This window comes from Talpa occidentalis, unplaced genomic scaffold (genome assembly GCF_014898055.3).
Source record: "Talpa occidentalis isolate TD23 unplaced genomic scaffold, MPIMG_talOcc4v2.1, whole genome shotgun sequence".
Lineage (NCBI taxonomy): Eukaryota > Metazoa > Chordata > Mammalia > Eulipotyphla > Talpidae > Talpa > Talpa occidentalis.
Genome location: NW_026555331.1, coordinates 101,072,742 through 101,098,414, shown reverse-complemented (window position 1 = coordinate 101,098,414; position 25,673 = coordinate 101,072,742). Strand labels below are relative to the sequence as shown.

The window sequence follows — 25,673 nt, the reverse complement described above, 5'->3', positions numbered from 1 at the left end:
ATACACACAAAAAGGGTAATAAAGGGTTTATTTACAAAAAAGGGAAATGAAGAAATGAATAACTCAGGGAGAAAGAGAGAGATAAATTGGTGAATTCATCTTACCAGTTTTGCTGAGCTGGAATCCCAATAACATGCTGAAAGCTGACGAAAACCAAGGACTCCCAAGGCCCCCATGTCTGGTTATATGCCAAACCTGGCTGCTTAACTCCACCCTCATTTCCCAGCAATCCTCCCTTCCGTGGTGATGACATTATGGGATTTGGGTAGTTCTTGGTGTCTTGGATCTCTTTGGTCTGAGTTGGGGTGGAATCCATAAAACCTATTTGAAGAGTTTGTTCAGGACATCCTTTCTCCCCAACAAAGCCTTCTTTATTTTAGTCAGATGCAAACTTAATTATATACTAATTGTAAACTTATGTAAACTTAATATTTTTCTTCTAAAACTTCCTTCCTCTTGGTAAGAAGTACTAGTAAGCCCAGAGTTTGATTTTGATGGAATGTACCTATGATTTGTGAGAATGGTGAGTTCTAGATTTTAAAGAACAGGAAACAAATGTGGAAATTCCAAAATATTACAGCAGAGATAATAATTAAAATATCTATCACCCAACCTCAAGAATCACCAGTTAGTAACTAGCCTTATTTGATGTCCTAAGCCCTGATGCCACACCTCCCCCTGATTATTTCAGAGCAAATTCAAGACAACAAGTATATTATTACATCTCTAAATTATCTAAACAAAGATTTTTTTTCTTTCTTCATCATTCTTTTTTTAATTAATATTTTACTTTATATAATTCTTACATCATTTTTCATTTTTGCACAATGTATGCATTATCATTTTGGTTATATTCCCCCATAGAATTGCACCCTCCCTTATTTTGACCCTAGTCCTTCCTCTTCTCCCTTCCACCCCACTTTGGTATGTCTCTGGTTTATAGTTGCTTGTTGATTTTGATTTTTATTTGTATTAATTAGTCTTTTTCCTGGTCCCTTATTTAGGTTTTCTAAATTCCTGCTATGAGTGAGACCATCCTATATTTTTCTTTTTCTTTCTGACTTATTTTGCTGAACATGATCCCTTCTAGCTCCATCCATGATGCTGCAAACTGGATGTGTTTATCTTTTTTGATTGCTGAGTAATATTCCATTATGTATATGGACCACATCTTCTTGATCCAGTCATCTATTTTTGGGCATTTGGGTTGTTTCCATAGCTTAGCTATTGTAAATAGTGCTGCTATAAACAGGGATGCAGGTGCCCTTTGGAATTGATGTTTCTGTGTCCTTTGGGTAAATACCTAGGAGTGGAATTGCTGGATCATATGGAAACTCTATGTTTAGTAGTCAAGAAATCTCCACACAGCTCTCCATAGTGGTTGAACCAGTTTGTACTCCCACCAGCAGTGCAGGAGAGTTTCTTTTTCTCCACAACCTCGCCAACATTTGTTGTTGCTAGTTTTTTTGATATGTGCCATTCTCACTAGTGTAAGATGGTACCTCATTTTAGTTTTGATTTGCATTTCCCTCATTACAAGTGATGCTGAACATTTTTTCATATGCCTGTTGGCCATTTGCATTTCCTCTTTGGAGAAGTTTCTTTTTAGCTCTTCTGCCCATTTTTTGACTGGATTATTTTCTTTGTTTTTGTTGAGTTTCATCAGCTCTTTGTAGATTTTTCCGATCAGTCCTTTATCATTAGTGTTGTGTGCAAAAATTTTCTCCCAGTCGGCAGGGTTTCTCTTAAAACAAAGATGCTTTTAAAATAATGACCAATATTGTTACATTTGAGAAACATTGGTACTAATTTATTGATATCAGATATTCCTCAGTTGTCTAATTTTTTAATAATTTATTTTAATTAGGATATAAGTAAGTTTCATACATTGTGATTGATTGATACCTTTTAATTTTTTTTAATTTAATGTTTAGGTTCCCCATCCTTTTTCTTTGAATTATTAAAGAAAGAAACTTAGTGTTTGTGCAAGTGTATTTTTTGTGGTGTCTTTTTACATGTACCTCTTTCCCCAGAGGACATCCTCAATCTAGAGATTTGTTCATTTCGGATTTGATTTTGTTGTTGTTGTTTCATTTGACAAACACGTTACAGGCTTCAACAAAAGGCAACAGGAAACTTTCAGTATTTTAGCCAAAACTTTTATTTGTGGGGATAGCAGTTAGATTCAAATAGTTTATTTTTTTTAGATTTATTTTTATTTATTTATGCATACAAGAACTGAAGTGTAGGCCAGAGGTATGGGGGTGGTGAGATGATTCATTGGAGACAGAGTGGGGAACAGAACAGTCGGGTCTACTGAAATACACTGCTGAGGGGAGCAGTGGGCAAGACAGGAGAGGCAGGAGAGGTCTGCTGTGCCATGTGGGTCAGCTCCCTGGCTGGAGATTGAACTCATGCTGTAGTAGCTGCTGATAGCTTTGTAGTGCTGAGACTTAGCCACTTGTGCCACCAGGGAGTCCCCAGATTCAAATCATTTCTTTTTCTTTTTTTAAATTTATTTATATATACAAGAACTGGGGTACAGGCCAGAGGTGCAGGGGGTGAGAGGATTCACCAGAGACAGAGTAGGGAACAGAACAGGTAGACTGACTGAAATACACTGCTGAGGGTAGCAGCTGGTGAGACAGGAGAGGTCTGCTGCACCATGTGGGTAGCTCCCTGGCTGGCCCGGGATTGAATTTGTGCTGTAGAGGCTGCGGACTACCTCATAGTGCAGTGCTTAATCCCTTGCTCCACCAGGGAAGCCCCTCAAATAGTTTCTTTTTTTTTTTTAAAAAAGATTTATGTATTTATTTATACAAGCACTAGGTACAGTCAGAAGCGTGGAGGGTGAGAGAATTCACCAGAGCCAGAGCGGAGAACAGAACAGGCAGACTGAAGAAATACACTGCTGAGGGGAGCAGTGGGCAGCAGGAGAGGTCTGCGCGCCATGTGGGATGTGGGGATTGAACCGGTGCTGCACAGGCTGCTGGCAGCTTCGCAACCCAGCGCTCAACTGCTGCGCCACTGGGGAGGCTCTCAAATAGTTTCTTAATGTGAGTTTAAGTCTGGAAAAAAATTAATAAGGGAAGCATGTTGCATTTAAATAAAATTTATTTAACTGGTTCTTTATCAAGAATCTTAAAACCTCATTAGAAGATAAAATAATTTATTAAGCAGGAAAGATTTGCTGTTCTTAGGGACTGGTATGATTACATTGCATTTATATTATGCTTTCTGCTGGGATAAGGGGTTATCAGCAAAGTTGAGCATAATTCTGAAAGTAAAATAAGGGTTGTGCTGCTGGGGACTAGGAATATTAGGCAGAGATGTTTTGATCAAATTTGTCTTCCTTTGTTTTTTTCCCCACATTACACAAAACTTAGAAGAATTGGAAAAATAAGCCATGTGTGTTGTATATCGCTAGTTATTGAAGAAGAGAAGGCTTCTAAGCATTCTTCATTCTTCAGACTCTTAGGTAGTGTGATTATTAGAGTTGATAAAGTTGATTAGAAGCTGATACAATTTGATAATAATCACCTGCAACTTTCCCATTAAGAAAAAAAAAGAAAAATAAGGATCTGCCTTGGATAAGGACCACATCCAGTTATCAGTGATAAGAAATTAAAAATGTTAAGATAGAACAATCCTTATATTCAAAATTCAGTACTTTAAAAAAGTTCTGTTAACTTAAAGTACCTCTTTTTGCAGACACAGTTCATTGCATGATGGTGACTTTTTGTGGAAAGCAAATATTTCATATGAAACATTGTTTTTTTTAGATTTATTTATTTATGCATACAAGAGCTGGGGCACAGGCCAGAGATGTGGGGCGCGAGAGGATCCACCAGAGACAGAGTGGGGAACAGAACTGCTGAGGGGAGCAGCAGGCGAGTCAAGAGAGGTCTGCTGCGTCATGTTGGTTGCTCCCTGGCTGGCCTGGGATTGAACTTGTGCTGCAGAGGCTGTGAATTGCTTCATAGTGCGGTGCTTAACCCCTTGAGCCACCAGGGAGGCCCTCATATGAAACTTTGTTCCTGAAATTTCCTTGACAAACACAAAATTTAATCAACTAGTTTTGTCTGAGTATCAAGTGTACTGTTTAAGATAATACATCAAATTGAAAGATATGAACTAGATCGGTAATTTTAGCTTTTCTAGTAGCCACAGTAAGGATTAACAAGTACCAGGATAAATTAATTTTATACATCACAACATAGCCTGTAATCATGTAACATATGATCAGTATAAAAATTGTTGAAAAGTTTTATTCTTTTGGTACTAAGTCTTCAAAGTCTTTTGTGTATTTTACACTCAGAACAATTCAATTTGGACTAGACTAGCCACATTGTACATGCTCAGTAGCCTCATGTGATTAGTCACTTTTCCATTGAATAAGAGTGGTTTTAAGATACACAGCTTTAAAAAGCACTTGTTAAAAATAAGCTGAGACTTGTTGGAAAAAATGCAATGGTATTTATAAAATTAGTTTAACTGTGGAAAAATATGGGAATGATTAATTTTCAGTGTGACTCAAACATATTAGAGGTTTTATATCCAAGTACTTATTCCCTAGTGACCACCCTAATTTTCAAGGAAGATATGTGTAATTTGCTATATTGTGTTAATGTACTTTTGAAAGAGCTACATTTGAGTCATACAGGCAGTGAGCCCTTTATTTAAAATAGAATTCTCCCCTGTGTGCAACTACATGTATTTTTGTGGTTAGTTAAGATACTGGTGTTTATATTTTTGTTTAAGGGTGGATTTTCAGATTAAGTCTCAGTATGATGACTGCTATCTTTGGTTATTCAGGAACTAAGGATCAGCTTGTACACTATGAATTTGATGATTTTTCAGTGTTCTTTTGGCTTACTTTGCACCTATCTTAAAAGTGTGAGAACTTTAACTATATTCTTCCTTTGAATAGACAGTTTTCCTAGAAAAGAGATAGCTGGCAGTATGTAAATTCAAGCATTGGTAATAACAGAGAATACAGAACATTCAGTTCTTCTTAAATTCTGCCACCAGCCTATACCACTGGCTTCAGTCAAGTTTCCTTTACACACTTAGGGCTGTCAGACTGTTCTGCATAGATGAAGATAAGCTTTGCAACTTTAAAAGATAAATATACCTCTGTTTAAGTTAAGAGGATTAAAAGGTTGATGTTGTTCCCATGGAGATCTGAGAGCTGAGGGGTGGATGATAGAAGAATCACCTTAGATTCTCACTTTGCATCATAATGTCAAGAAAGTCTGTGTTCCTTTATTTTCTTGTTTAAACAATGTTAAAAATGCCTGTTAGGAGCCAGACAATCTGCTAAGCATTGGAGTATACAGCAGTGGGTAAGTTAGAAATAATTTTGTCCTCATGGGACTTGCCCTGTTAAATAGACCTCAGTGGCCGACATAAACGTAAGTGTGTGTGAAACCACATTTCCCTGCCCTACCTCTAGAGATTCTGATTTATGAGGTCTGTGTTGGAACCCTGGAATCATTTTAAGTAAGGCTTCCTGTGATTCTAATGTTGATGGTTCTTAGATTAGCCATGGAATTACATCTCTTTACTTGTGCAGTTAAGGGAATAATATACTTTACCTTTCTTCCATACACTATTCAATTCACTAGGATCTGGCATCCTTTTTAACTGTTGCAGCAAAAACACGCTTTTCTTCCCTGTACATGTGGCCTAACTTTTGACCCAGCAGGTGGGACTCAGTCTTGCACAGAGATTTTTTTTTTTGAGTCACTTCATTTTTTTTATTTAAAAATTTTTTTTAAAGATTTATTTATGCATGCGTGCAAGAACTGGGGTACAGGCCAGAGGTGTGGAGGGTGAGAGCACTCACCAGAGACAGAGTGGGGAACAGAACAGGCAGACTGACTGAAATACATTACTGAGGGGAGCAGTGGGCGAGGCAGGAGAGGTCTTCTGCACCATGTGGGTAGCTCCCTGGTGGGGATGGAACTCATGTCACAGTGGGTGGCAATAACTTGATAGTGCTGAGACTTTAACCCCTGCACCTCCAGGGAGGCGCTGCACAGAGATTCTTCTTTTTTTTAATGATTTATTTATTTATACAAGAACCGGGGTACAGGCCAGATGTGCTGGAGGGTGAGAGGATTCACCAGAGACAGAGCGGAGAACAGAACAGGTAGACTGATGAAATATACTGCTGAGGGGAGCAGCGGGTAAGATAGGAGAGGTCTGCCGCGTCATGTGGATTCTCACTGGTGGGGATCGAACCCGCACTGCAGAGGCTGCAGACAGCTTCACAGTGCGGTGCTCAACCGCCTGCGCCACCAGGGAGGCCCTGCACAGAGATTCTTAACCTGAGGTTAACCTGATATACTCTTAAAGACTCTCCTAAAAAGTCTAATTTCTGTGGCTAGACTTAACATTTTTGGAAGAGAGAAAATTGATGCTAAATAGGTAGTTAGAACTGTATAACTCAGAAAGGGTAGCTATAGTGACAGTACTCAATATTGTGTTAATTCAAGTAATAATTACAAACATTAAATTTGGCCAGGTTGAACACATGGCTCTGGCTGTAGATTGAGTTGGAGTGAAAAGCTGCAGCCGATACAGAGTGCCCCCAAGTGGTACATCAAAGTGGCTACACTGTACTGCTTGGGTCCACATGACTTGACTTTTTTTTTTTTTTTAAAAGATTTATTCATTTTTATACAAGAGCTGGGGTACAGGCCAGAGGCGCAGGAGGGTGAGAGGATTCACCAGAGACAGAGTGGGGAACAGAACCGGCAGACAACCGAAATACACTGCTGAGGGGAGCAGTGGGCATGACAGGAGAGGTCTGCCATGCCAAGTGGGAATCTCCCTGGCCGGCTAGGAATCGAACCCGCGCTGCAGAGGTTGTGGACAGCTTCACAGCGCTGTACTCAACCCTCTGCGCCACTGGGGAGGCCCCACATGGCTTGACTTTTAATTTGAAAATGACCAGTCCAAATGCAGACTTTGTGTCCTGGTTTTTTGCATAAGAAAACAAGGCAAAGGGGAACATGTAACCAGTGAAATCTGGTTTTCTCTTCTTGTCTTCAGCTGGTGAAAACAGTTTAGATTATGATCCTAGCCTCAGCCTCTTTTATCAAGTGGGAGAGCAGTGATTCCTGCATGAATTGTGGAGGTATTCCACAATTCAGAGAAAGAGATGGGACAGCCTTTTGTGAAATTAGGTAAAAAATTACGTTTAGGCCTTGGCAGGTAGTTCGGACAAAAGGTTGTCAGTCTGATATATTTCATTGTTTTAGGACTTAACCATGAAATCACTGGCTTCTCAAAGCCGCAAGTATGTCCCTGGGTGCCTGTGTATACAATTTTCATAATATATTGAGGCATCTGAGTTAGCTGAGTTTCCAGTATAGTTGTCTTCCTTTCTTGGTATTAATATGTATCTTGTGCATTTAATGTCAGCAATGAGTCTTAATAATAAATTGTGACTGCTTAAAATTGTGGGGCAGGGCCTCCCTGGTGGCGCAAGGGGTAAAGCAACGCACTATGAAGCAATCCACAGCCTCTGCAGCACAAGTTCGAGCTCCCGCTGGCCAGGGAGCAACCCACATGGCGCAGCAGACCTCTCCTGCCTTGCCCACTGCTCCCCTCAGCAGTCTATTTCAGTAGATCTGCCTGTTCTGTTCCCCACTCTGTCTCTGGTGAATCCTCTCACTTTCCGCACTCTGGCCTGTACCCCAGCTCTTGTATGCATAAATAAATAAATCTTTAAAAAAAAATAAAATTGTGGGGCAAAGTGAAAATTTATATTTTACCATTTAGGTTTAATATGCAGCCTGTAATTTTTCTGAAATTATTTGACATGGTTACGCTATTGGTTGGATAAGTGAAATCAGTACGATTGCGTACAGTGTAAAGAGGACAGACACTGGATGAATTCTGACCCTGCCAAATGTTAGCTGTGTGTACTTGGACAAGTTAAACTTCTACTTTCATTTCCTAATCTATAAAATGATGACTTGTGAGGGTGAAGTGAAATAATGGACTCTGTCTTTGGAAATCAGGCTCCTATAACAACATACCACAGGCTGGGCAGTTTAAAGAACAGACATTTATCTCCCACAGTTCTGGAGGCTGGGGAACTCAAGATTTAGGTGCTGGCAGGTTTATTCTCTTCTTGGTAAGGGCCATCTCCCTGACTGTTGGCAGCTGCCCATTTACCATGGGCTGTTAAAACCTTTCTTCAGGGAGAAGGGCCCTGGTCTTCTAAAGATCACAGTTCCATAATGGATGCTTTACCGCTTGTAATCTCATTGAGCCTAATCACCTCCCAGGACCCACACCTCCTAACGCCATCACATTGTGGGTTAGGGTTTCAACACTTGCATTTCAGACTATAGTTATAAAGCACTGTCTTGTTTCTGTCTTATATCAGTTGTCAGACTTTACATAGAAAGGTAGTTCATATTAACTATGAAAGACTTTTGACAAAACAGTAGTAATCTAAAATTTGAATAGGAAATAATCAACGTGAACACAAATTTTATTTCTCTTTCAAACAAAATGCATACTATGTTCTACTTTGGCCTAGGAGCACTGACCAACCCAGTTACGTTGAACATCCATGTGACCAGATGGAATCTCCATGTACTATTTCTGATTGAAAGGAACCAACGTTCAATGTAAATGAGACTTTTCATAGGGCAGGAAGTGTATCAGGTGAACCTGGGTTTTATGTCATAATAGAAACTAAAAGAGCTCTCAAAGATTATTGGAATCTTGTTAAAAGATGCAGAAACCAAGGTGACGAGGAGTCCACTGATCTGCCAAAAATTGGGCAATTTAAGCATCAAAAAAAATTAATGTGTTGGGTTGATACACAGAATATCTCTCAATCCATGAATTTACAATGATACTGGGAAAAAAGACACATGTCATCTTTAGATAATGCCAGGGGCAGTGACTCATTGCTCTGAAATGATTTGGACTCCTTTGATGGCAGAAATTGAGACAAGGATTTGCATGAAGCTAATTTATTTTAGAAATAACCCCCTGTCCTGTAAATTGGGGTGTATCCTAAGGGTTTTGTTTTTCCTCTGCCTTTGGGTTGCTCCTGCATTTTTCTGACCCTTAGAGAAAGCTCTGAGTTGAAAAAGAAGAGATGCCTAAAGTGTGTGTTTAGAGGTGGAAGGAGAGTACACAGGGGATTGTCTACTACAGAAGTAGGTGAAAGCAGAGGCAAGGGATAAGATAGGGGTACAAAATCATCCGATGTAGAAGGGAAAGAATCAAGTATTTACCCTGCCTTCACTGTACTTATTGTGCTTCAGTATCCAAATATTTGAAAAGGGAAAGGTATTTTTTTATGGAAGAATTCTAGCTTTAGAAAAAAACCAACCAGAAAGCATGATATAATGGGAAAATCATTTTTCAACCCTCAGTGAAATAATGATTTAAGCAGTGATTGTTAATGATTGCCAAATCACAGGAAGACAACCAGAGATAAGGTATCTTTTTTGTGGAAACATGAAACAACCCCCAGCGAATACTGTCTCTCTCCAAACAAGTAACAACAGAAAGAAATCATCTTCTGATCTAATTACTGTTTTCATAGGGGATGGAGGGCTATATTAAACACCACAATGGAGGTATAATTAGAAAAATCTAGGCAACGAGAAACTACAAGATAAATGACAGGTTTTGTTAGTTTTTCCAAATAAATTACAAGGAAAACGTGGATTATGAAATTAGTCATACTCAACTGAATGCAATAGAGGGCACTTTTTTGGATACTGATTGAACCCAATTAACTTAAACAAAATTTTTAATTGGGGGAATTTGAACTCTGACTAGATGTTTAACAAGATTTTTGTTGATTCCTAAGATCTGATAATATTTTTAATAATATTAAAATATACTATTTATAAATAAAAGGCATGGGAATTACACATTTTTAAGAAATATTTTTTTAAGATTTATTTATTTATGCATACAATAACTGGGGTATAGTCCAGACGTGTGGGGGTTGAGAGGATCCACCAGAGACAGCGGGAAACAGAATAGGTGGACTGACTGAAATGCACTGCTGAGGGGAGTAGCAGGCGAGTCAGGAGAGGTCTTCTGTGCCATGTGGGTCACCTCCGTGGCCGGGGATGGAACTCATGCCACAGTGGCTGCAGATTGCTTCATAGGGCTATGCTTGACCCCTTGCACCACCAGGGAGGCCCAAGAAATGATTTATTGAGGTAATGTTTATTTGCATTGTTTGTGTTTTGGAAGTGGGTTCTCCCCTTCAAGGTATAGTTACCGGAGCACAACCAACCACCAAAACACCCATAATCTACCACTGTAGTCCATTGCACTCACTTCCCACTTTGTTCTAATCCTCTCCCTCTGGTTGCCTCAATTCTCTAGACAGCTTTCAAGGATTACCTTTTAAGCTTGTATTTATCTGAACCCTTGTTTTGTTTTTTTATATTCCCTTGTATAAGTGACACAATCTGGTATTTGTCTTCTTCTGTCTTACTTCACTTAGCATAATCCCTTCCAGCCCTATCCATGTTGCTGCAAATGACATGAGTTTATCTTTTGATTGCTGAGTAATATTCTAAGATGCATATATGCCATGTCTTCTTGATCCAGTCATTTTTTTTTGGGGGGGTGTGTATTTAGATTGTCTCCATAGCTTGGCTATTGTAAGTAGTGCTTACAGTAAGTACTGCTGCAATAAACATGGGAGTAGAGGTTTCCTTTCGAATTAGTGTTTTTGTATTCTTCAGGAGTAAAATTATTGGGTTGCATGGCAGATCTAGGAAATGGCAATTTTGGGAGGGATGGTTATTATGTTCTGGGAAGGTAGCTTCAGTTGGCTTGTTTTGTGAGGTGGGTTTGTTAGATATTTTATGCTTTATAATAAAAGCATTATATATCATTTTATATCAGTCAACATTCAATTATTCAAATAAATATTACAATGACACAAAGAGGATGAGTGAGCAAAATCCAGAATAATTGTACAGGATTTATTAACTGACCTGCCAAATAAATGGCAAGAAAACACTGAAGGGAAAATCTTGTACCAACTAGACCTAAAAGATATCACCTATACACATGTGTACAACTTGTTGGGACTTTGATGTGAACAAACTAACTGTTAGAAAAGATAGTTATTAAGTAATTAGGAATAAATAGTGCATATCTGATATCAAGGAATTTTTGTTGATCACTTTTTGGAGCAATGAAGGTGTGTAGTTAGGTTTAAACAGAAAAGGTCCTTATCTTTTGTGTACTTAAGCCTGTTGACTTAAGTACTTCAGCATGACAGGCCATATAAGTGGGATTTGTTGGTACAGGTGTGAGTATAGTGATCTTATTTGATAATGAAACTGCTATAGTCATATGGAGGTTGATTTAATTAGTTTTTATAGTGTCAATTTGAAAATTTCTGAAAAGTCAATTTAAATCAGTTCCATCATTTATACTAAAGATCTTTAAAAAGTGCTTTAGGGCCTCCCTGATGGCACAAGGGGTTAAGACGCAACTTATGAAGCTATTCACAGCCACTGCAGCCATGGCGCAGCACACCTCTCCTGTCTGGCCCGCTGCTCCCCTCAGCAGTGTATTTTGGTCAGTCCTCCTGTTAAGTTCCCCACTCTGTCTTTGGTGAATCCTCTCACCCCCCACACCTCTGGCCTGTACCCCAGTTCTTATATGCATAAATCAATCAATCTTTAAAAAAAGGTGCTTTAAAGTCTACACGAGCTTCTCTGTTGGCTCTCTATCCTGTAATTAAGTGTGCTTTTAATAATTTTGCCACTGAATTTTTGTGGTTACTAACATTTCAAGCACAGTAGACTTAAAAGTTTAAAAACGTTATCCTGAGAACTTCATTACCCCCTCTTGGAAAAAACCCTTCAAGTCTGTTTGGTCAACTTATAAATAGGTTGTTTTTTTAACAACAGCTGATCAAATCATTTTTGTGGGAGTTTTCTCAAGCTTAAATTGTGGCAACTTGTACGCCATTAGCTAGCCTCTCTGGCTATCACCTTTGACCTAAATCTTGTTAATGTAAATGGCATGTGGGTGTGGGGCACAGTGCCTGACTATGGACACCTGAGCATGGGTGTGTGCGCATGTGCAAGTGTGCACACCTGTGCCTAGAGGTCAGCGCTATAAGGACAGTGTTACTCAGCGATAGCTCGGCGTTGAGGGGAAGAGACCGTGAGAATGCCAGAGAAAGCCCAGAGGAAAGAGGTTACAGAGATTCACAGGGGCCCAAGTTGCTGTCTCCCTGCTGGTTTGTTTCCCCTGTGAGGATGATACCAAGGGCTCCAAGTTTCTCTTTTAAGCTGCCCAAACTGATGGTGAACCTACCTGGCCGGGGTGGTTGCATAACAGTTTTTCTCAATCTCTTTATAATTTTTAAGAAAATTATGGGAAATGCTAGTAGTTTCTGACTCCTGTATTTTTCTTCTTTCTACATATTATAACAAATTTAATTATTATCAACTGAGAGCTTCTCAGGTGCCAAACACTGTTCCAGGCTCTGAAAACAGCAGTGACTGAGAAACTTGAGTCCCTGCTATCGTGTGCCATGTATCCCATTACTAATTAGGTTTAAGAGATGAAACACCAGTTTACTTTGCTTTTAGTTAAATTGAACTTTAATTATTTGTAATCAATTGGTAGAAGCAAATTTTAGTATCTATTTTCTTGACTCTCAAGTATTAAGAATCAAATCTAAAGAACCCAATTCTGAAGCTCGAATGGGAGCCTGGAGAAGCAGGTGATGGTGTTTCAGTTGTGTACAGTCAGCTTGGTAAGTAAGTACAACTGATTGGGGTGGGTTTCCTTAAGTACCTTTTAGGTCAGAAATATGCTGGTGTGTTGGACGGTTGGAGTCAGCCTGTGCAGGGGAACATTTTGGCTCTGGTATGGAGTGGAGTTTGGGGTTAGTGGCCAAGGGTGAGGCTGTGGAGTGTAAACTTATTTCCTGGCTAAGTGGGAAAGAACAATTTGAGATGTCAAAACAGTAGCTCACTAGCTGTATGAAAAGAGTCTGATGTTTGTCTAAAATGAAACTTGAGAGAATCAGATAATGGAAACTGGGTAGCCATTTAAGGGAAATAATTATTTGGCAGTAAATTCCATTTTTGAAGAATGCCTTGGGAAAAGATGGTTAATGGATTACTTTGAATGTACAAAAGATGGTATTCTATTTAAAGAATTACTTGGGAGTCCTGTGAAGTAGATATTTGTTTTTGTAATACGAGTAATCACCTGCTAGTTGACCTGAACCCTGTATGCACACTTATATGTATAGTTTTGGAAATTTTTTTAAAAAGATTTATTTATTTATACAAGCACGGGGTACAGTCAGAAGTGCTGGTGGATGAGACAATTCACCAGAGTCAGAGCGGAGAACAGAGCAGGCGGACTGACGAAGTACACTGCTGAGGGGGCAGCGGGTGGCAGGAGAGGTCTGCGCACCATGTGGGACCCTCACCTGGCGGCCGGGGATCGAACCAGCGCTGCAGAGGCTGCGGGCAGCCTCTCAACGAAGCGCTCAACCACTGCGCCACCGGGGAGGCCCCTGGAAAATTATTTAGTAATGCTTATACCTAGAAAAATAAGTCTAATAGGGGTGAATACTTAAATTCTTAACACTGCTTTTGGACAAAAAGAGATGAGTACTTGAATGTGGGTAGTAAATTTTAGCTTCTTGGTTACTCAGGGCAGACATTTACACAGTTTGAATAACTGATGCAAATTATAGCAGTTTTGAAATATATGTAGTAGAAATCATTTTAATAGGGTATATTTTAAGGCTTTTATAGAAAATATAAATCTTATACAAAAGTAGAGTGACAGGACCTATCTTGTAGTTTTAACAATTACTAGCATGTGAGTTATTTTGAAACCAACCCTAGACTAGTATTTCATGTGAAAATTCTGAGACTAGGTGGTATTTGAAATTGTTTTCTTAAATTGACCTTTTCACCATCTCTTTTGCTCCTTAAGATTGTGCTTTGTTTCACTCTCATAAAAATAAAGTAAAATGTTACTTCCTTCCTCTGCCATTTTGTGATTACAAACAGGATGTACCTGAGATTGGTTAATCACTATTTCTTGAGAGCTCCCTCAGGGAGAGGCGGTATCTGTGGCCTGTTTGTTCTCTTACTTGGAGAATGGAAGAAACAAAGGACCAGGCTGTCAGTTTTGTCAATTTAGTCTTAACTAAACTGATGGTTTGCTGTGGTGCTTCAAAATGAGTGAAGTATTTGACCTTGAAAGGGAAATTTATTATAGTTCTAAATTTTAGAAGTTAATTATTTCACTTGAGATCTCAAGTCCAATTGCTGGTCCTTTTTTTTTCCTTTTTTAAAAATAGGTAGTTGACTATAAATTTCCTTCTAAGGGGGTCATTGTGTGGCATCTATAGTACAATCTCAGTTAATGTCCTTTCTGTTCTCTTTTTTTTTTTACATTTTAAAAGTACAGGTTTATTAGGAAAAGGAGAAGGACACCTGCATAGCCACAGGTGGGCAGAACTCCTCCCTCCTTCCTTCTGTTCCTCCCTTTTTTCTCTCTGACAATATGGAGGAAGGGGTAGACCTATGTACATACACACATGTATATGTAATAATATAGAGTCTCATGCTATATATGTAATGTAACCCCTGCATAATTAATTGTTATACATTGTGTATCTTATATTGTATAATTGTATATAACATAATAGATATAATAGATAAATTATATATAATAGATGTGTCTGTAGTAATATAATGTATAGTATATATAGAGTAATAAGAGGTACTATGTAATGGATGTAATGTATATTATGTCTGCAATATGTGGGCATTTGAAGAAATGTGAGATTTTTTTAAATGTTTTCTGTACTGTGGATTCTTTCGGCAATCTGCAACCAAGGCCCTACTAGGATGTTTGTAAGTGCAAAGAATAAAATTATAAAGGAAAGGAGTTATTTTGAAATAATAGTAAAAATTGTTAAAACTCATAGTAATATGCTTCTTAACATAAGTAATAAGTTCTAACAATACCCTTAACTTTCACAGTAGTGAGTATAGATGATACTTAAAAACTTGGAACAACTTATGAAAATACCTGATTTATATTGATGTCAGAATTACAAGTACTGTAATTTTATTGTGGTTTAATGCCAATATCCATAATTGAAGGAAGTGCCAAATTTCAGTTTAGGGGATAGTGAAAATAATGCGACCTCTTTCCCCAATCCCAATTCCCTGAATTCCATCCCTGGATCCCTTGGCTGTGATTTCAGATTAAGGAATGAGATGGTGTTTGTGTTCTGGGATGCCTAATTTTACACCAAAGGTTTTGAACTTTATTTTTTTCCCCAAAGATCTACCCATTTATGCATACAAGAGCTGGGGTACAGACTAGAGGTATAGGGGGTGAGGGTGAGAGGATTCACCAGAGACAGAGTGGGGAACAGAACAGGCAGATTGACCAGAGTACACTGCTGAGGGGAGCAGCGGGCGAGATAGGAGAGGTCTGTTGTGTCATGTGGGTTGTTCCCTGGCCTGAGGGGGATTGAACTCTTGCTGCAGTGACTGCTGACTGCTCCATAGTGCTGCGCTTAACCCCTTGCGCTACCAGGGAGGCCCCAGGTTTTGAACTTTAAATGGAGTTATCAGATGAAATGTTTTTCAAACATTATACCTGCCAACTTTACTGACTGTTAAAATAAGCCATAATAATTCAGTGATGCATCTTCAAATGGCTTCAATATTTTAATTTTTGAGATTGGCTTTATTTTTTCCTTCTTGGACTGCATTTTCTGTAATGAATGTAAAACTAATATTTTAAGTGGCCTCTGATTTTAACTATTTAAGCCTCTGATTTTAACTCTTACTGTGTTTTGCTTTTGTTTTTGTTGTTTTAAACCTTTTAATTCTTCTGCAGGATTCGGAAACTTCAGATACGAAATATCCCGCCTCACTTACAGTGGGAGGTAAGAATTTCTGTATTTAAAATTAAGATGTTAGTATGCTAGCCCGGTGTTTTAGCTTTTCTTAGCTTTTCTGTAGGTTTTTCTCTCTCCCCTATCTTCCTTCTTAGATATACTGGAACAGAAATTCATTTTCTTTGTGGTCTTTCTGTGGACTTTTCTTTGTGAGGGCGCATTGAGGCTTTTACGAATCTATTCTTTAGCTACTTAAAAAAAGTTGAAATAGGTTCTTTGTTTGTTAACTTGGGTAACTAGGTTCTTAGGTACCTTCCTCATTCAGCTCCATCCCAGCAGAATCTTGTTTATCTGATAACTTTTTGATGAGTTTGTCAGTTGTATTTAAATATGATTAGCCCATCTTTGCCAAAATTTTTAAAATTGTACTTTTATTTTAAAATGTTTCTGCACTTTCTTCTGCTCAGATGGTTATAGAGTAGTAATTGTGTACAAACACAAACTATTTAACAGAATTGTCAGTAATATTCAAAATGTCATAATGATGTCATGGTGAGAATTTTAGGTACCACTAATTGAAGAGATTAAAAGAAAATGCCTATTGAGTCTTCTAGATGATGGAAAAGTTCTTAAAACCTACCTTAGAGAAGGTGATCCAGGAAGAACTCATCAGTTTTTGTGTATTTTTAATATTAAAATACAGAATAACTAGCTTTGTGGGTTTCAGATTAGTCTTCTAAAATGACATTTGATGAATCACTAAACCACAGATTTCATCAAAATGCAAAGTGTGGTTAAAAGGTGTCTTGGATGGTGAACTGAGGGACATTGGTCTGGGGTATGATTCTCCCAGGTCCCTGGTAGTAAAAATTATTTATGTTAAAAATATTTTACATAGTATTTATTTTCAGAACAATATTACTGAGTTTAATCTTCGCAGGAGGAGACGGTTCTTTGGTATATGCTGAGTATTTTCCAGTGTGCAGTTTTTTTGTTTTTAAATATTTATGCATACAAGAGGTAGGGTGTAGGCTAATAGGGGGGCGGGGCAGGTGTGAGAGGATTCACCAGAGACAGACTGGGGAACAGAACAGGCAGATCGACTGAAATACACTGCTGAGGGGAGTAGCGGGCGAGACAGGAGAGGTCTGCTGCGCCATGTGGGTCACCTTACTGGCCAGCCAGGGACTTGAACTTGTGCTACAGTGTCTGGCCATAGCATGATAGAGCTGTCTTTAACTCCTGTGCCACCAGGGAGGCCCCCAAAGTGCAGTTTATAGAACATAAAATTTCATAGATTAAAACAGTGAGTTGTTAGAGTAAACTTGATGTATTTTCTTTTCTTTTCTTTTTTAAGATTTATTTTTATACAAGAGCTGACATACAGGCCAGAGATGCGGGAGGTGAGAGGATTCACCAGAGACAGAGTGGGGAACAGAACAGGCAGACGACCAAAGTACACTGCTGAGGGGAGCAGTGGGCGCGACAGGAGAGGTCTGCCATGCCATGTGGGAATCTCCCTGGCCGGCCGGCAATTGAACCCGTGCTGCGGACAGCCTCACAGCGCTGTGCTTAACCCGCTGTGCCACCAGGGAGGCCCTTTGATGTATTTTCCTGTTTTAGATAAACATTTGTTTAGCGAATTCAGTTCCTTGGGAGATGCATCTCCAAGTCAGGTACTGTGGTATCAAGATTATTGGTTTGGGGCCTCCCTGGTGGTGCAGGCAGTTGAGCACAGCGCTGTCAAACTGTCTGCAGCCTCTGCAGTGCTGGTTCGATCCCCTCCGGCCACAGAGCAGCCTACATGGCACTGCAGGCCTCTCCTGTCTCGCCCGCTGCTCCTCTCAGCAGTGTGTTTCAGTCATTGTTAAAATATGCCTTTCTCAGGGAATTATATCTGTGGGTGATATAGCTTTCAACAAAATACAATCAATGGTAGCAGCCAATTTTAAGTGAATTATTAGAATGCTGGCATAGCGGCAACAGGCAAGTGACAAGTTTCTTTTTAATGCATTCATAGTATCTTTTCAAATTTAGATTGTAGCTTCTCAAGGATTTAGTTTATTGTATTTTTGGTGGTTACTCTGGCTGTTAATTTATTGCTAATATGTAATATATCCTGGGTGAAATTAAATCTGGTTCATGAGAATAAATATTTGCCTTTTCTTAAAATTTGTATTTTATTTCACCTTTCCCAGAGTGCTTTGAGGCAAGGCCAGGTTAGTTACATTATCTCCATTTTTCAGTTGGGTAAATGTGGGCACATAGGATCAGAAAACTAAGTAAGAACACATACTGAATTATAAGAATATTGAAACTAGACTTTGATACTGTCGAACTTTGATCCCTTTAAAATTTTTAATGATTGTTTAAGTTTTGTTAATCAGTATTTTAAATTTATTGAGAGCTTGTCAGGAATAGATAAATTATTGGAGTGATTTCTTTCCTAGAAGACTTGAATAAACACCATTTATTTCCTTTTTGAGGTGTCACTTTGTATAACATTTATTTACATACTGAGTATGTTGCTGATTCCATTCCAAATGCTTATCTTAGACAGCAATGTTATACTTAAGTGTTTGGACTCCCTTTATAATGGAGAGATTAGACTTTGAATCCCCTGGTTAGAGTCACTGAAAAGTGGAATGACCAGACATTATGTGCTTACTGATTTGATGTAATAGTAATTCATAGCAACATAGATGAAATGTATTTGTCTAAAAAATTAGAGGTTTGACTGGATTCAACTTCAATCTAACTTTGAGTTTACAAAAAATACAGAAAATAGAGATATGACTTAGGTGATGCCATGAAGAAATAACTAGCTAAGCCCAGATGATGGGACATTGCATAGGACAGATGATAGTATTTTACAGCTAAGCCACTGGCATGTTAAAAGGGAAGGGGACTGTTAAGGAATAAGACATGAGAAGAAAGCAAAAAAGCAAGAATGTAACTGTAGTAAGTTATTTGAGAATTGTGTAAATAGTTCTTTGAAGCAGCATGCGGTATCTAGAAAGCCTTAGAGTATTTTGCAAATGATCTTTGAGGTCAGATTTAAAGTTATATCCCAGCTCCACTATTTTCTAGTTCATACGGTTACATGATTTCTGAACAGATTTTCAAAACCTTGAGCCTCTTTTTTTTTTTTGTTTCTAACACGGATGATAGTGGCAACTTCATTGGCTATCTGTGAGCTTCAATATAGGTTTTTCCATTTATCTGAAAATAGTGTGTTCCTATTTGTTATGATTTGGTAGGTTATTTTTTGGGTCTGGGTGTGCTGTTACTGCTGATTTACATGGGATCATTTTTGAGCCAGAGTTCTAATCCAGAAATGAAAATTCTTCTGCCCACACAGTGCTCTTGTAAACCATTTTCTATGAGGTCACTGAAGAGCTGACAGAATCTGGTATCATGGTAGAAACACTTCCATGAGGTAACAGTGCTGTGCATTTTATACCAACTGCAACTGGATCGTTAATTTTCTTTTAACTACTGTAATGTTTTAATATTATTTATACTGCCATATACTGCTGAATGATACAAGGGAATTTCTCTCAAGTTCCTGGGGTGCACGCTTTGTGTTTTGTGCAGGAGTTAAATGATTTCTTAACTATTTAGTTTGGGGATGATCAAACACTCATGGGCACTGAATTGGCTAAACTGTTTCTCTAATTAGGTCTTTTGGCAGATAGAGATATGGGAAACTAACTTTGTGAAGGACATGCTGCTGGAGAATTAGGTAGGTTTGTTTTTCTCCCAAATATGTGGAATATAGAAGGGAAATAGAGGCAACTGTTTCTTCTTTACCTTTTGCCTCCTTGCCAGAGGTATTTGAGAGTAGGTTTTTGGTGTGACTATGCTGGAAGGGCCCTGTTGGTCCTGACAAGCCAACAGATCTGACTTCTTAGATGTCCCAGGGAGACAAATGTGTGATATGGATTTGAGGGGACACCTTTTTGGGTGAACAGTGTGGAAGTAGAGAGTGATAAAACCCCAGCAGAACACTTGGCTTGAAACACCTTTAAGCATTCCCTTTTTTTGCTCTACTCAAGGCCTGTGTGGGCTCTACTTCCCAGATGGAAGAACTGTCTCTCTGAATTTTAAAAACAAATTGACAGGACTTAGGGCAAGACTCCTCAAAGAGTTTTTCCTAATCTTGCTTTACTACTGCTGTCTAATTAAAGTACCCAATAAGAACTCAAAAAACCGAGGCCTCCCTGGTGGCGCAGGCGTTGAGTGCAGCGCTGTGAAGCTGTCCGCAGCCTCTGCAGTGCCGGTTTGATCCCCGCCCGCCGTGGAGATAACTCACATGGCAAGGCAGACCTCTCCTGTCTCACCTGCTGCTCCCCTCAACAGTGTATTTCAGTCAGTCTGCCTGTTCTGTTACCTGCTCTGTCTCTGGTGAATCCTCTCACCCTCCTGCACATCTGGCCTGTACCCCGGTTCTTGTGTAAAAATAAATACATCTTTTTTTTTTTTTTTTTTTTTTTGTGGGACCCTTGCTGGCTGTGGCTGGGGTACGAACCGGCGCTACAGAGGCCGCGGGCAGCCTCGCAGCCCAGCGCTCAACCGCTGCACCACCAGGGGAGGCCCCTAATAAATACATCTTTTTTTAAAAAAAAAAAACCTCACAAAACCTTAAAAAGATAACTTGCCTGAGGGATAAAAACCCAATAATTATGTAAATATGTAAAGGGCAATTTAGTTTCTCCTTTCGAGGTTAGGTATTGAAAGTAGAATGATGCTTAGAGCTTTCTATGTGGGGAAGAAAGAGTGAGCTACAGAGTTGGTTGTCTATATGCCCACAGAAGCCTTTGCCCATGACTTGAACAACTATGTTTTTTAGGTTAAGATTTAAATATTTGATATAACAAATGCTTATGGGGAATGCATACTTCAAAGTCACCATATTGCTGGAAAATCCGGACTGTATATTGGTTTTACCTCAAGGCCTGAATATCAGGTTTTTCCTGATTAGTTGAGCTGGGAAGATGAATGCATATTTTGGAAAGAAACGCTTGAAGAGATAATCACTGTAGAAGATCAGTTTCTACCACATGCATTATCTGCTGTGATTAAGGAAGCTGAAGCTGTCTCCTGGGCTAGCCATAGAATATAGGTAGTTTTTCATAAAGAAAGCAGTCTCAAATTGCTTCCAGGCTCTGACATAGCAATGGATTGGTCTTTGGTTCTTGATATGGAAAGCAAATAACCAGTAACCAAAACTACATCTCAGAAATTACAATATGGAGTATTGTTTCTTTTTTTCCCCTCTCAGAGCAGTTATCTTTCTAAAGATTTATTTTCATTTATTTATGCATATAAGAACTGAGGTGTAGACCAGAAGTGTGGGAGGCGTGTGTGAGATGATTCACCAGAGACAGAGTGGGGAGCAGAATAGATGAATCTACTGAAATACACTGCTGAGGGGAGCAGCGGGCGAGACAGGAGAGGTCTGCTGCGCCATGTGGGTTAGCTCCATGGCTAGGGATTGAACTTATGCCCCAGTGATCGTCATGCCACAGTGGTTGGGCATAGCTTGATAGTGCTGAGACTTAACCCCCTGTGCACCAGGGAGGCCCCTCAGTAGAGTTACCTTAATGATTTCTCTTTTAAAGGTCTTTGGTGAATTCAAGCTGAATAAGCTTGAAGCACTTTGTGGAAGTAAGTGGATTTTATAGGAACTCTTTGAAAGCTTTTCTTTTGTAGGGTCATAGGATTGCCCAAACAGAATACTTTATTTTGTGTTTGGCTTGTTAGTTTTGAACCCAGCTCATAATAACCAGTTTGGAGGAAATTGATTTTCAGGGCATATATTGGCAATGGTAGAGAGCCTTTAGTTTCCTTCATGACTAAAAGAAATTTATTCCTCTGTAGTTTGGTTGTGGGGAGGTTGCATTCATGGTAAGATACAAGTTCCCTGTAAATTACACTAAAATCAATCACTTCTACTTTCTAGTAGAAGGGCTAATACTCTAGAAAGATGCTTGAGTTTCAGACCATAATGAAAGATACTCTAATAAATGAGGTAGAAACCTCAGATAGAAAATGGACATTTACTTGTGAAATGAGACAGGTGCTTATAATGGCAAAATTATATTATTCACATTACATTTTGAAGAGGGTGACGTGTAGAGGTCAGAAATACCTGTAAGATTGATGGTTTCTTAAAGCAGGTAGCATCTCAGTGAAATCTATTATTTTCTTTCCATATGGACTCTGAATATAGTAAGGAAGATTGGACACAGGAGATCTCCTTGGCTGCACTACTGGGAAACTGAAATAATATCATTAAACCAAACTTTGGTAGAAGGGAAACCAAAAGCCTTTATTTAGAAGAAGGAAAGAAGGAAGCAAGATAGCAGTGATACCATGTCAACTAGTGGAGGGAGGGGGAATCAAAATCGTTTAGTGACTATAAAATAGCTCAGAGAGCCCTCTCTGTGAGCCTGGGGTGAATGTGTGCTGATAATTCGAGCTGTATGGGCAGAAAAGCTTTGTATGGGCAAGTGCTGTGGAGTCTGTTAGGTGAAGTGTCCATGGATGTTGAAATCCTGAAGGGCGGGAAATGTCATTCATTTATCTTTATCCGTCCAAGAGCTGATTTCTCTTTGGTACCCTGATCAGATTGTTTGCCCCATGAGGGATACACAAATGTATGTCCAACATGTTAAGTACATTTGATAATGTAAAGCTAACTATATGAGGCATTTTAACTCAAGCAGAAAAACACATAGTAGGACTAGTGGGGTTGAAAGTGCCATAAACTAGCAAGAAGTCAAGGAACATTTTACTCTTAAATAGTAGAAATAACCCTTTTAAAGGTTGCCTTTTACAGCAGACATCTTGGAGTAATAAAGTAGTAGCAGATAGAGTATTCTGGGTGGGTGATTTAAAAAATTTTTAGAGACAGTGTGGCAGAAGCATGGTGAGGAATATAAGATAATGTAAATTTGAATATGAATAGTTGTTAGAGATAGTCGATCTCCACCAAGTAATTTTTAAGGAAGGTAATAAGAAATTTGAGGAGACATTTAATACAGGTGAGCTTTCCCATGGTCTGACTCTGAGCATTGGCCAGTAAATAGCTGGCTCGTACTGAGCACTTACTGTGTGGGTGCTGACTAACTTATTTTAATCTTCACAATCGTTCCATGTCCTCCACCTTTACAGATGAAGTAACTGAGGTCCAGAGAGAGGAAGTAACTAACCCAGGGTGATACAGCTGGAAAGTGGTAGAGTTTCAGCTCTTAATCAAGTTACTCAAACAGAAAAACTTCCCCTCACAACATAAGCTTCTGTTTCTTATAATTAGCATTTATTTGCTTTCAACGCACCCCTGAAAATATGATAGTGAACCCAATAGAAACCGAAGTACAGGGAAAATAATGTGGTGATGAGTGAGCTTGGACAGATTATTTGGGAAAGTTACTATAACTTCCATTTGAAGAATTGAACAATAGTTCTTCATGCATCATTGCTCTGGGATGGGCCAGGCTTAGCCTTATTAGAAATGTTGTGGTGAAAGGTACGTAGGGGAATACCAGAGTTTCCCCATGAACTGTATAGGGGCAGTATACAAGGCAAGCATTTCTGGTCCGAAGCTACTACCTCCAAGTTTAACATGCCATTGCACTGTGATAATGACTTTTGTCCTGTGTACCCAAAGTTCTTCTGAGATGGTCATCTCAAAAGTCTCCATGCCTTTTATTATTAAAAAAAAATCAAGTCTAAACAAAAAGAAAGGCTAATATGTAATGAAACTTGGTTTAAACCAGATCAATATATGGCCAGCCAATCTTGTTTTGTTTATACTTCTTCACCCTTTCTAGATAATTTTGAAGCAAATCCTAGACATCGTTTAGTATATCCTTCAGTCTGTAGTTTTAAAAAATGTCATTGTTAGTTTCTAGGGTGGCTGTAAATGCCACAATTTGGGTACTTCAAACAAAAGAAATTTTAAATCTCAGTTTTGTAGGTCAGAACTCTGATAAGTTGGGCGAGTAGCTTTGGTTCTTTTTCAGGACTGTGAGGGGAGGATCTGTTTGAGACTGCTCTTCTTCAGTTTATGGCAGCATAACTCCATTTCAATCTCTTCTTTCTTTCTTAAATAAGGACATCAGTTATATGGAATCAAAGACCTCATTTTAACTTGACAGCTTATGTAAGAACCTGTCTCCAAATACAGATATGATCTGAAATATATTGGAAATTAGACTTCATCATTGTTTTATTTTTTAGAATATTCCTCTGAACCACATCCATGTGTGGCCACTTAACATGTTCCTCTGATGCTTGTGGAATTTGGATTAGATCAAGTATAGAATATCTGTCTCTGTGATGTGAAATGCCATTGATCATTGCTTAAATCAGGTGTGTGGTTGCAGGGTGGTAATCTTTTAAAAAAAAAAAGTCACTCTAATACATTTATAGTAATAGCTCATTGTCATTTTAATGTGCATTGCCCTGATGAGTAATGATGTTGAATATCTTCTCATACACTTAGATACTATTAATGATACCTTTTTAAAAAAGGATTTATTTTTTTTTATTTATGCATACAAGAACTGAGGTATAGGCCAGAGATGCGGGGGAGGGGTGGTGGTGAGAGGATTCACCGGAGACAGAGTGGGGGAGAAGAGCAGGTGGGTTTACTGAAATAAACTGCTAAGGGGAGCAGCAGATGAGACAGGACCCACTATGTGGGTCACCTCCCTGGCCAGCTAGGGAATCAAACTCATGCTGCAGTGGCTGGCGATAGCTTGATAGCTCTATCTTTAACCCTCTGCACCACCAGGGAGGCCCCTCTTTATTCTTTTTTAATAGAAGTTACATAAGTTATGAACTTCCTTTAAAGCATTGAATTCTATAAATCTTGGTTTATTTTTCATTCATGTCCAGTTCAGAATATTTTCAAATTTCCAGTGAGATTTCATGTTTGATCTGTGGAATTTTTAAAAGAAGAATGTAGTTTTTCAGATGATTAGAGATTTTCCTGTTATCTTTTTGTTACTCCTTTATAGTTTAATTCCACTATGGTCAGTGAACTTAAGTAAATCATTTGGAAAATATGTTTATATTTGTTTTATATCATGTTTTCATATAGATATAGTCCACCTTGGTGGATTTCTTATGTTGTTGGGTGGATTGTCCTATAAATGTCATATAGTTCCAGTTTGTGATGCTATTCATTTTTTCTTTATACCACTTCTTCATCCATTTTCTGTTTCGGAGCGTTTCTGTTTTTGGGGCATTTCTGTTCCGGGCATTCTGTTTCATATCTTAGCTGTTGTAAACAGTGCTGCAGTAAACATAGTGTAGGTTTCCTTTCAAATTAGTGTTTTGAGCTTATCTCAATTAGTAGTTGTTTTTTTTTTAATTTTTAGCTCTTTGGTTGATTTTTTTGTTTGTTTTTAGATTTATTTATTTATATAAGCACTGGGTACAGTCAGGAGCATAGAAGGGTGAGCAAATTCACCAGAGCCAGAGCGGGGAGCAGAACAGGCAGACTGACGAAGTACACTGCTGACGGGAGCAGCGGGTACAGCAGGAGAGGTCTGCATGCCATGTGGGACCCTCGCCCGGTGGCCAGGGATCGAACCAGCACTGCAGAGGCTGCAGGCAGCCTCACAAGCCAGTGCTCAACCGCTGTGCCACTGGGGAGGCCCAGTTTTTTTTTTTTTTTTTTTTTTTTTTTTGAGATTGATTTATTTATGCATACAAGAACTGGCATGCAGGCCAGAGACCT

At 38.8% G+C, this 25,673-nt stretch overlaps 1 protein-coding gene across 2 annotated transcripts in view; it reads left to right on the top strand.

The window, feature by feature from the left end:
- Window positions 1-25,673, top strand: part of IGF2BP3 (insulin like growth factor 2 mRNA binding protein 3) — a 121,206-nt gene that overhangs the window by 31,419 nt on the left and 64,114 nt on the right. For both annotated transcript variants that reach the window (XM_054692423.1, XM_037509124.2), the window contains exon 3: window positions 15,919-15,967. In XM_054692423.1, coding sequence (XP_054548398.1) covers window positions 15,919-15,967 — 49 coding nt within the window. The remainder of the gene's footprint in view (window positions 1-15,918; window positions 15,968-25,673) is intronic.